General features: G+C 43.8%; 1 protein-coding gene across 3 annotated transcripts in view; it reads right to left on the bottom strand.

Moving 5' to 3' along the window:
* The window catches only part of SLC5A9 (solute carrier family 5 member 9), a 36,052-nt gene extending 23,726 nt beyond the window's left edge, over nucleotides 1-12,326 (bottom strand). The window contains exons 1-3 of one of the 3 annotated variants that reach the window (XM_081193167.1): nucleotides 12,212-12,326; nucleotides 4,256-4,460; nucleotides 3,935-4,006 (exon numbers count right to left, since the gene is read on the bottom strand). In XM_081193167.1, the coding sequence (XP_081049293.1) occupies nucleotides 3,935-4,006; nucleotides 4,256-4,384 (201 nt within the window). In that variant the 5' untranslated portion in view covers nucleotides 4,385-4,460; nucleotides 12,212-12,326. Of the gene's footprint in view, nucleotides 1-3,934; nucleotides 4,007-4,255; nucleotides 4,461-10,504; nucleotides 10,525-12,211 lie in introns of those variants that run through there. The other 2 variants (XM_081193165.1, XM_081193166.1) reach the window with 2 other exon arrangements.
* Nucleotides 12,327-12,544: the final 218 nt, after the last annotated feature.

The following is a 12,544-nucleotide window of genomic DNA, read 5'->3' as shown; positions in this document are numbered from 1 at the left end:
GACAAATGCTTTTCAAAGTAAATACTTAAATAAACACATTTAAATATTTATCATGCAATAATCAATTTTTCATTGAAATATATTCATTGTAATGAAGGAGACCTTCAAGGATTCACCAAAGTTACATGAATTGATGTTTTCTGCAACGTAAAGACAACTTGATTCAAGTCAAGCGTCACAGCCAACCCGGAGCATCTCAAACCAGGGACTCTGGAGCAGGGGCAGGGTGGAACTGGATCATGTCTTACATGAAAGAATGCAGGACATATCTGCAGGCAAATATTTATACTGCATGCTGGAAGCTTCAGCTTGGCCTGCCATGAAGGAAAATATTGCCTTGACAAGCAATGGGGCACCCAGCCCAGCAGTGTGTGTTCAAAGTAGGTGGCTCTGTTTGGTTAAAAATATACAGAGTGTAAACTGTGAAAGGTTAGAGACTGTGAAATACCTTGGGTTTATTTTAACAGTGCTGTTACTGAGGAGAAGATATGAAAATGTAGACGTAAGTTATGAGGCACACCTCAGGTTGTATCCAGTACATACTGGCTGTGTACTGTTATTTCCTGATGTGATTGCAAGAAATATTTTTTGTTATTTTCTTCTTCTTTTTTTAAGGAAAGCGCTTGTGTGACTAGAGATAACTTATGGCTTTTGACCCCATAGGTTTATATCACAGAAATGTAGGTGCTTCATTCATTCCAGATGTCTCTGGACAATATTCCTGAATGCATGCTCCTTATGTATATGTGAAAATAAGAAGACCCAACAACCTAACAAAATACTAGGGGAAAGGATTCCAGACTAGTCTGCTCCATTTTTCTAATTTTCTACCTGTTACTGGACCAATGTGACATTACTCCCTTGTTGCTGTTTGCTTTCAATACTTACATTTTTATTTTTTGTAATCCAGCATTTTCAACATTACTGGGTTCCCACCCCCCATAAAAGGTATTGCCTCACTTGCTCTGTGGTTTTCCTTTTCCAAGTAGCAGGTCTTTCTGCCTCTTGCACTGCTGAGCCCTAAGCAAAGATTAATGGAATCTGACCTGCTCCTCACCTTTGGGATAGTTAAAATATTAATACGAGATAAGACTGAAAACCTTTCCTGAAGCAAACACTTGCAAACATCTCATCTGGGAAGCCTCTGATTGAAAGACTAACGGCTACAATACGCATTCATATCTTGGGTAAACAGAAAGGCTCCCAAGAAATGTAAACACTTTCCTTAAGACACATGTCCTTATTGTAGTAGACAGTATAAAAGAGGCGACGTAAAGCCATGTAATACAATGCCACAGTGGCCTTAAGTAACCAGAGTTTATCATTTTCCTAGCAGCACTTGGGTCTAAACCCATAATGCACTCCGTATATCCTGGAACACAGAGGCAGTAAAAGGATGTTGTGCGGCGATTCATCCTCTACCAACATTTCCTCCAGGTTTGGGGGAGAAAAAGTCACACTAATCAGCCTGAGGCGGAGTTAAGAGTTTAGGGAAACATTACTTCCTATCCCAAGCAAAGGCCTGTTACGATTTAGGTAATGGTCCTCTCAGCCCCAAAGTGAAACCCTGGAAAGGGAATTGCTTCATAACTGAGGCCTCATGGGCACAATACATGTCACTTTAGACAGTCATGGCTTTCCCCAAATAACCCTGGGAACTGTAGTTTGTTAAGGGTGCTGAGTTGTTAAGTGGTCCCTATTCCTCCACCTCCAGAGAGCTACAATTCCCAAAGTAGTTTAACAACCAATCCCTCTTCTCTGGGAACTCTGTATGCTGCCTTTCCACATTATTGAACCCAAACTCTGGTAACCCACAGTGTAGGTGATCTGCAAAAAGTTGAAGATAGTGTATAATGTGAGATTTCCTGCAACATGAGCAGGATTATTAGATCAGGTCTTCATTTAGAAATGAAGGAGGCATCCCAAATTAAAGGCTCCATGTTGCTAGATATTTTAATCATTGTTTTATTATATTTTGTATCTTGCTGTTGCTGTTAGCTGCCCTGGGCTTCCATGGGATACCAAAACAAGAGATAAATGAAGAATGCTAAACAGCCACCTTACTCAGGGTGATGGGAATCCAAGCCTCTGCTTGGATTCAGTTCCCAGGAAGTTTTGTTCTCCCTGAAAAAACTAAGTCCAGCAGGAACGATGATGGGGACACTTGACTTCTTGGCAGCCCCTTAAATTTCCTGCAATGAAACTGTAGAGGCTACAGGTAAGCCAATGCTTACATGTCACCTGGGAGAAAGTGAATCACAAAGCGCATTAGAACAATAACCATGTGCGAGTGCGTGTCTCCAGGGGAGAAAACGTAGCCTATGGAATTTACAATTAATGTTGGAGTTCAAAACTGCATTCAGCTTGCAGTTAAACACTTGCAAGATCTACAGCCTTGTGTTCTTTTGTGACAGGGCAAAAAGGATATTTACTCCTCTGGCACTTATTTCTCTGGGTCTTTAAATTATTGTTATATTACCTTTCTGCTCCAAAGAAAATGTGTCCTTCAAAAGGTTTATGCCTTTCCAGTGAATCATTTTGGAGATTTATATCTGGGTGGTTTAGTGTGGAGAGTTGCAGTCCTAACACAGTTGCTCAATAAATGAAGAAGTTACTAGACAGTGCAAAAGAGACTCCTGCCGTTGTTTCATGAGAGGAATGGGAACTGCTCTTGAACTTGAGTTAATTTTCATTTTTATTTGAAAAAGGCCTTGTTTTTGTTTTTATCTTTAGGGTTGTTGGATGTGCTGGATTTTTAAAAAAGAAATTGGCTCTCTTATTTGCAACAACAATGCCACTTTGCAAAAGCCTGATGTTACCTGATATATATTAAATTCCAGAATTGATACGCTTCATATGCTTCCAGCAATATGGCTGCTTGTTTATTGCTGTTTCTAAAGGTTTTGCACCAGGGATGGGGAACCCGAGGCCTTCACATGTTAATAGACTGCAGCTCCCATCTTTTCTGACCATTGCCTAGGCTGGCTGGGACTGATGGGAACTGAACAGCCATAGGTTCCTTATCCCTGTTTTACATCACTGGTGGTTCATTTGGGTGCATGAGCATTTAACAGTGCAATCCGGTGCATGAATTGAGTTTCAGTGTGTCCACTAGGACTTCCCTTGAAACAGTGTTTTGGCTTCAATTGCCATATTCACATCCATATTCATTCACAAACACACACTCCTGGAAAACTATGTATTTTAAAAACTGCCCTAAAGTTTTAAATCTTCAGTATGTATTTCCTTAGTGCTTGCAGTACTAATTGCTTTGCAACCGTGCAACAAGGCTATGATTTGTGATGCTGAGAGTGCAGCAGTTGGCACAACCTTCCTAGCTACATATTTGTTACAGCAGGAAAGATATGCCACATTCTTCCTTTCTTATCACCCCCACCCTCACCACTTTCCTCCTACAACTAGTGCAGCGTTCTTTCATTCGTTTTTCACCACAGCAAGGATCATCCCAGTTTCATCTTCCCTCTTTCTCAGCCTTCAGCTATCCCTTGACATCTGTATATATGTCAATTGCTTAAACCACACTGTAAGGAATACTGCTTTTTAAACAGAGATAGCCTAGATGGTGCCCTCAATATGCTGATGGATTCCAGCAGTACTTTTCTTCTAGGGGAAAAAGGTGCCAGAACTGCATACCCTTGAATACTCCCTGAAAGAAAAGCACTGGATTCCAGCTCCCATCAGCTCAGACAACAAGCCCAATGGTGATTTGGTGATGGGAGTTTTACTCCAGCAACATCTGGAAGGCTGGCCACCTCTGATCAAGAGTAATGCAACCAACTCGGCACCCCCAGATGTTCTTGGACTCAGCGCCCATCAGATTCCACCATTACACTGCCTGGGACTAATGGGAGCTGCAGTCATCTGCAACATCTGGCAAAGGCTGTTCTCAAGGTGTGGGTTATTACATACTTACTGGCCACCATGTCATGGATCTTCCAGCCAAGAAATAGCCTCCAACTGTTCCCCGACTGGCTCGAAGAGAAGACTGAAATGAAGAGGAGGGGAAAAAATAATGGCTTTGCAGCTCTGAAAAGCACAGCTGAACACAGATTTATGCCCACCTAGGACCTTAGATGGGAAAAAGGGAGGAAACCTGGCTCTGTTCTATGCAGCCAAAAGGAAAAGAGATGTTAAATAGGAGCATCACTACAGTGCTATGTTGTTCAGTGAAGAGGCCTTTCTTAAAAACAAGAGACATCTAGCACCACTAGTCATTGCAAAACGGCTGACTTACCCATATTCCAACAGCAAGGACAAAGGCAAAATAAAGGACGACAACAATGATGTCTGGCACTTCAAAGGTAAGTTTCTTCTCTTCAGGCCTGGCAGTGGGTGGCTCAGTAGTGGCTGGTGTTTGGCTCATGACTGCCCAAAAAGGTGTCGCCTGTTGCCTCTTTATCTCACAATGGACTTCGGCACACGTTTCTCCTCATTACTCCCTTTTAATAATAATTAACCGGGTTGAGAAAGTGAGAATGTTGATGAAGAAGCAGGCAGGTCCATCAAAACAGACAATTCGCACGTTGCAGCTTTGATACACTGTATGGATCTGTGCTGTTCAGCTGTAATGTTTGAACCAGCTAAACAACTTTTTCGTCACAGCTATTTCTCACATATATGCATTGTGTGCTGGAATTTTTAGAGAGAGTTGTGGCCAATTCAAAAATTTCAGCCGTAGCAGGTGCCTAACGTGAGTCCATAAACCAAGCCTGCATAACCTGGCTTGATATGTCATTAGTTGTGTGGATGAGACCAAGTTTCTAACCCCATTTCAGTTCAGGCTCCTGATAAATGAATGACCTTTGTTGATAGAGAGGATCCCCCTTTGTTGATCAACAGGGGGCGTGCAACCCTGTTGATTCGTCTTGACCTCTCAGTGGCAGAACATTGTGTGATTTTTGCTTGGCCCAATGGGCTTCTGAATGGCTTCCCGTAAGCCAACTTGAAGTGATTTACAGTATAAACAGGTCACCTGGTAGCAATCTCTAGCTTAACATTTTGAAAAGAACATATTAGAAACAAAGGCAGAATTTCTACACTCCCCTCCTGGCGGATCCCTCCAGTTAAGGCACAAACAGATTAGGAGAAGAAAAGTCTTGTAGTAGAGATTTGCTATACCCAGAAGTGGATCATTTGTTGGGGCTTCCTGACAAGTTTGTTGCTGCTGCTTCCTGGGAGTTGGGTTGGAAAGGACCCTGAGAGTCATCTAGTCCAATTTCTTGCTATGCAGGAATCTCCACTAAAGCATCCATGACAGATGACCAACCTCTGCTTAAAATCCTCCAACAAAGGAGGCAAGGAGATCAGAGCAGTGAAGACATTTTGGTGGGAGCACCAGATTGTCTCTGCTGGTACACACCCTGACCTCTCAGCCATCTTTCCTCTCTCCTGGTGGGTGGCAGAGGCTGGGAAGCTCTGCAGTTCTGCCTCACAGGGTGAGTCACTTCTGGCTGTAGCTCTTGGGCTCAGGGCTGTTGCTCTAGAGTTAGATACCAGCTCAGTACTAACATATTTTAAATAGGTAAGTAGAATAGGATAAAGCAGGTTCAACATTGGGCAATGAAATAACCCAAGTTATTTGAAGGTGGTGGTTGTGGGGACTGATTCCAGATCTGGCTATTTCTAATATTGCCCAAAGCAGTGGTCTCCATTAGACAAGCTGTCTCTCTTCCATGACACTCTGACATTGGATGCATCTTCTTAGAAACAGCAAGCTTTCTCCAGCCCCCTTCCTTGGCATTTAAATACAGTACTGACAGCTGCAGCATCTCATTTGCTGACGTGGCTGTACCACAGCTCGTGAGTCAGGGCGGGAGGAGGAATGTAGTTTAGCTCTGTGTGTCAGAGGGCTGAATTGTGCCATAATTACTTTATTGATAATTGTTATGGAAACAGCTGTTATGTGGGCTTGACTGGTACACAGAACTAGGGAAGATAGTGAAACCAAAACGAGGCTTGCCACATATAATGCTAACCCTGTCCCCAAAGTCTGGTTGTCAGAGCTTCCTCTTTGGCATAGATACTCCCATTTTCAGACGGGGAGCCATTTTATGCCGCAATTTAGATGGATTCCTTGGTTCTTACAGACACAGGGTGAGTCGTTTCTCCTTCAAGTGCGGTGGAGGCGATGACAACCCTCCCAGCTAGCTAGCCAGCCTACCGTCACGCACAAAAACAGAACTTAGAGATGTTATGCTTACTGAACTCAGTGGGATTTAATTTTCAGTAAATGGTCACAGGCGCTAGCTATAACACTGTTTCACCAATCCTAATAAAATAGTTTTTCAAATGGCAATTTAGGAACCATAAAGACAATGGTATCTATGCATTCATGGGTAGCACAGCACCATCTTGTGGTTAAAAAAATAAAATCTGCTCTAACATTCAGTCTGGATTATTTTTCTTCATTGGGGCCATCTACGTTTCCCCTCTGCTTTCATGTTCTCTGTGAACAGAGTATATGCACTCTGCACCTTGAAGTAGGTTGGCGAGGATTGTTTGCACGTCACACTTGTAAAGGACTTCCAGTTAACCTTTCACAATAGCAACACATTTCTTCATTAAACAAACACTGGTAGCGTCACAAAAAAATGAACAAGGACAATTGTGGAAGAGGAGAAAGTGTACCAGCTGAACAAGGTAGAATAGGAGAAAGCTCGTCCTGTTAATGGAGTGTTTCTGCAGCCTAGCACCGGTTAAAAAGAAAAAGAAAAAAGCATCTAAGGGGATGCTTCCTACCTTTATAATAAATAAATTCTCACTGGCAGTCCTACTCACAGTCACAGGATTCTCTCCTTGTGGAGGTCTTAATATGTAGTCAGATAATAGCAACAGAGATGCTGGCAGGTGGGCAATCTGAGGATCTCATATAGCCTTGACATGACCTCCTGGGCACCTTCTCATGTTGCTCAGTCTTCCATTCTCTCATAGTTCCCTCCTCCTTTCCTTTTTGCTTCCTCCTTATTTTCAGAAAGTGTTTCCTCATCTTTCTATGCATTTTCAGGACAACTGAACGGGGCAATACTGTCTGACTTGGCGGGCGGGGATAAATTTTTCTCCTGCTGTCTGAGAATAAATTGGTAGACTTCTGCCATTTGTGTGTATAACACACTAAAATCAGAAAGGAAGTACTTTCCCTAGATTTCTAGATTAGGAGCTGTATTGGTCTGCTGTACTAACTGTTCTGCATTCCTATTACAGGGCTTACTTCTGAGCAGACCTGCATGGGATTAGGAATTCTGATCTGGCATAGACATGGTGACAACTGAATCAGGAATGTCATTTTTTTGAAATTAGTTAGTCCAGCATCTTTTTGTCTCTGCCAGCTTTGGTTCAATCCACCACTGGCAAGCAAACATCCAACAGATTTTCCCCAAAACATTGCAGCAGAAATAAGGTTCTGAATAGATTTTGATAGAATAAAACCAAAGGGCTCCATCCCAAGAACAGGAAAAGGAAGCAAAGATCAGCAATTTAGACACAAATTTCCCACATTGTTACTAAATCAGCTTTTAGCTTACTTATTAAGATTGCATAGGTGAGCTTGCAGGAATGGAAGCTACCATCAAATAATGAAGCAGCATTTTCTTGAACAAGGAGCCCAAACCATGGGTTTTTTTGGCTGAACAACCTATTTAAACATTAACTTAATGTCGTGAAAGAGCCACCATCTCATTTCTTTAAGCAGCTGAAAGAGAGGTTTTAGGGAAATAGTTTCATGATGCCTTTCCAGAAATATTATTTGAACCACTGTGTGACTTATAGGCAACCTTTGCTTTTTCACTACAATGATTTCTGCAAGAACCATTAGCAAACTGTAAAATCTTGTCTACGTGATGCACCTTGAGCATAGGTAAGCTTTGAAATACTATTGTGTTAACTAGTAACTCCAGCATCCCACAGGTCTTTCAAGAAGCACGTCTACATCTACAAACATCTGTCTACAGGTAAGATTTAGGACGCTCAGGTCAGGAGATCACAATCCTTGAAGATCACACAATCTGAATATATGGCAAAAGGATACAGATCTATATTCATACTGCTTTAGCAATGGGGGGGGATCGGGAAAAATCAAAGGATACATAGCTGCAGACCAGACCCAATGGAATCTGTATCCTAATCTGAAAACAAACAAACAATGACTGCATACCTACCATACATTTAAAGCACCAACCCCCAAAATCCTGGAAACTGTAGCTTATCCCTCGCAGTGCTACAATTATCAGCATTCTCAAACTACCATTCCCAGGATTCTCGGGGTGGGGGGGCATGTATGCTGTGCACAAAGCCAACAGCAGCAGCTGGTATCCTTAGGCGTTGCTAATGTGAGGAAATGACATTAAAGTAGCCATGTGTTCTACTCTGCAGAACACGAACCAAAGAACCTTCTAATAGAGGATCAACACTGGTTCAAAGATAAAGATCCCTAAGAAATGAGAACAGGAGCCTTAAAGTAACCCATCTTCAGTTAGCAGCTGGATGGCACATACATCAGGTCACAGTCTTCCTCATTATGGTGAGATACATTGCATTTTTATTTAACTTATTGTATTACAGTGGTACCTTGGTTCTCGAACTTAATCCATTCCAGGAGTCCGTTCGACTCCCGAAACTGTTCAAAAACCAAGGCAGGGCTTCCGATTGGCTGCAGGATCTTCTTGCACTCAAGCAGAAGCCGTGTTGGATATTTGGCTTCCAAAAAAAGTTCGCAAACCAGAACACTTACTTCCGGGTTTGCAGCATTTGGCAGCCAATTTGTTCAGCAACTAAGCCGTTCAGGAATCAAGGTTCCCCTGTATTTATTTCCTTAAATTTACATATATGCGTGTGCGTACATATATGGTGGTGGTGGGGATAAATGACGTCCCTACACATCACAGACTGAAAACCTCAGAACCCAGCTCAGTCTTTGCTCAGTGAATTAGACCTTTCTGCTCCCCTTTCCTCCAAATTGCATCAGAGGCTGATGGAAGGGGTGGCTTGCCCATCTCCATTCAAGACAGAAAGGCTTCTGTTTCACTGAACTCTTGAATATCACTACATGTAAGTAGAAGCTGGGTACCATAAGAACGACAATTTCCTAGTGTTTCTAGTCTTCTGGCATGCATTGCACGTTCAAGGGACTGCTTGCTTACAAAGCCTCCCAGAAGCATTTGTCATTGGCAATCACACCCTCCTGGCCATGCCATCACTCTCAGTAAGTACTGGGAAGTGGGCCAGGTAGGTACCTATTCACAAGATGAGAGCTACAGGATTTGTGAGCTGGTAAAGCACTCCCATCCATGTGTGGTGCATCTGGGAAAATTGGGTGCCATGGAAAATGCAATTCTACCAGCTCCACCTGGCTGTCTACCAGCTCCACCTGGAACGCAGGCTGAGACCCTACCTGCCTGCGGACTGTCTTGCCAGAGTGGTGCATGCTCTAGTTATCTTATGGTGCATGCTCTGGTTATCTCTGGTCATCCGCTTGGACTACTGCAATGCGTTCTATGTGGGGCTACCTTTGAAGGTGACCCGGAAACTGCAATTAATCCAGAATGCGGCAGCTAGACTGGTGACTGGGAGCGGCCGCTGGGACATAACACCGGTCCTGAGAGATCTGCATTGGCTCCCAGTACGTTTCCAAACACAATTCAAAGTGTTGGTGCTGACCTTTAAAGCCCTAAACAGCCTCGGTCCTGTATACCTGAAAGAGCGTCTCCACCCCCATCGTTCAGCCCAGACACTGAGATCCAGCGCCGAGGGCCTTCTGGCGGTTCCCTCATTGTGAGAAGTGAGGTTACTGGGAACCAGACAGAGTGCCTTCTCAGTAGCGGCGCCCGCCCTGTGGAAAACCCTCCCTTTAGATGTGAAGGAAATAAGCAGCTATCTTCTCGTTAAAAGATATCTGAAGGCAGCCCTGTTTAGGGAAGTTTTTAATGTTTAATGCTGTATTGTTTTTAACACTTGATTGGAAGCCACGCAGAGTGGCTGGGGAAACTCAGCCAGATGGGCAGGGTATAAATAATAAATTATTATTATTATTATTATTATTATTATTATTATTATTATTATTATTATTAATAGTAGTAGTAGTAGTAGTAGTAGTAGTAGTAGTAGTAGTAAACAGGTGCCCCATTTCAACCAGAAAGGAGATCTGGGGCATGTGGGACAAGATATTAATAACTCTCAGATATTTAATGGCAAGAAACAATGTATTGCCATTTTGGTGACATTCTTATTGTTCCATAATATTTGTAGCAATGTTGTCAACAAGAGTTCAGACTGTGCTAGCAGTCTACAACAAGACCATGGGTAAAACCATTCATTTTTATTTCATTTTATTTCTTCATTCATTAAAATGTTTATATACCATCTACTACCTCAGCTTCAAGGTGGCAGTCAACGACATGAGTATTAAACTGCATCAGTACTGAAAGCATTATATAGAATAAAACACAGGTGATAACTCAAGCAGAGCTAAAATAAGGTAAAATAAACTAACCTATTGAAATAAAGCAGCAACCAAGTTCTGGGAAAATAAATGCAATGGTTACACAAGAGCTTGGGTTGGTGGAAATGCGGTAGAATTTCCTTTTCTTTTCTGTACAAATTGTACATATGAATACAAGCTATCCAACTGCAGAACCCTTTGCACAAGAGGATACACTTGAACAGGACAATCTGCAAGGAGGGGGAACCTGTGGCCCACCAGATGCCATTGGACTCCAGTTCCCAGCAGCCCCTGCTGGCTTGGGCAATGATAAAAAATGGTGGGAGCTGTAGTCTACAAAACTCATGGAGGGCCGCAGGTTCCAAATTCCTGAGCGAGTGAAACAAGCTCATTGCCAATCTTTTTAAACTTAGCACTACATTGGATGCAACCCAAAGAAATTGCAATGGGTTGGACTAGATGATCTTCAGGATCCCTTCCCACTCTACAAATCTATGATTTTCTATGCTGCAGGGCTTCCCAAGCCAGCATTCTTCTTTCCCTTATGTCCTGCATGCCCTGCCCTTCCACAGCTCCTGAGTCACTCGCAACTCCTGTGGCAGATTGAAAGCAAAGTGCACCTCACGAACAACAACATAGTCATTTTGTGATTCATAAGTGCTCCTTTCAAAATAATAGCTGAGAAATATGTATTTTTATCTTGCAAGATACTAATAGCAAAGCTATTAGGGGAGAAGAGCCATACATCCAGAGCTTTTATAATTGGAAAACATCAATACTGCATAGTGGCTTTATAAAATTTTGTTACAAATGTTCCATAGGATGGGTTGTACAGTGGTGCCTCGCAAGACGAAATTAATTCGTTCCGCAAGTCTCTTCGTCTTGCGAGTTTTTCGTCTTGCGATGCACGGTTTCCCATAGGAATGCATTGAAAATCAATTAATGCGTTCCTAGGGAAACCGCCTTCAGACCAGGTCCGGGGACAGTCTGTCCCCGGACCTCTTCTGAAGGCTGGGGGGGGGGACAAGGGCTTTTCTTCCCACCCCCAGCATCTTAAAAAACCCCGGGACAGCGGAGGACTTCTCCCCTGTCCGGGCGATCTTAAAATGCTGGCGGGCGGCATTTTAAAATCGCCCCGGGACAGCGGAGGACTTCTCCGCTGTCCGGGGCGATTTAAAAGCCCCTGGGAAGGCAGGCAGGGGGGACAAAGACTTTTGCCCCCCGCCAGCCTTCAGAAGAGGTCCTGGACCTCTTCTGAAGGCAGGCGGGGGGGCGAAAGTCTTTGCTCCCCCCGCCTGCCTTCAAAAGCCCTCCGGGACAGGCAGGCAGGAGGGAGCAAAGACTTTCGCCCCCCGCCCGCCTTCAGAAGGTGTTCCCGCCCCGCCGCCCGGCTTCGGAGCATCGTTCCGAAGCCCGGCGGCGGCGGGAGGAGGCGTTCCCGCCCCACCGCCCGGCTTTGGAGGAGGTCCGAGGACAGTGGGGAAGATGCGCTGCGCTTCCCCGCTGTCCCGGATATTTCCCTATGGGCTGTCGTCTTGCGAAGCAAGCCCATAGGGAAATTCGTCTTGCGAAGCGCCTCCAAAATGGAAAACCCTTTCGTCTAGCGGGTTTTCCGTCTTGCAAGGCGTTCGTCTTGCGAGGTACCACTGTATTGTTAGAATGCCTATTTCTTCCCAACTAGCAACTGATAAATTCAACCATGTTATGGTATCTTTAGGATAATCCTGGCCCCTTGAATGATGCCGAGTTCTACAATACCTTGAGCTTCTGTCTCCTTCTCTCTTGCCCTTTTCCTCCTTCTATTGCCTCACCTTACTTTTGGCTCATCTCAAAGTGGAGGCTGGCTGGCTGTCTTGGACACTCCTCACTAGCACTCCTTGATGTGTGCTTGAGGCAACCTACATTTCTCCTCCCTCCCTCTCATCCCTGTGTTTGATAACTTGAAGCCGGGGCTGAATGACATTTGCTTTGGCTTGGATTATTTACATACACTGTGGTAGTTTCATTCAAAACCACCTGACCAGAAAAACCGCTCACAGTTGATCAGACTCCACCCAAGACTAGTTGCAGATTATCACAGATTAGCTAGCT

Source organism: Podarcis bocagei (assembly GCF_964188305.1).
Source record: "Podarcis bocagei genome assembly, chromosome: 5".
NCBI lineage: Eukaryota > Metazoa > Chordata > Lepidosauria > Squamata > Lacertidae > Podarcis > Podarcis bocagei.
The sequence above is the reverse complement of the archived record's forward strand: the minus strand, read 5'-3'. Positions and strand labels throughout refer to the sequence as shown.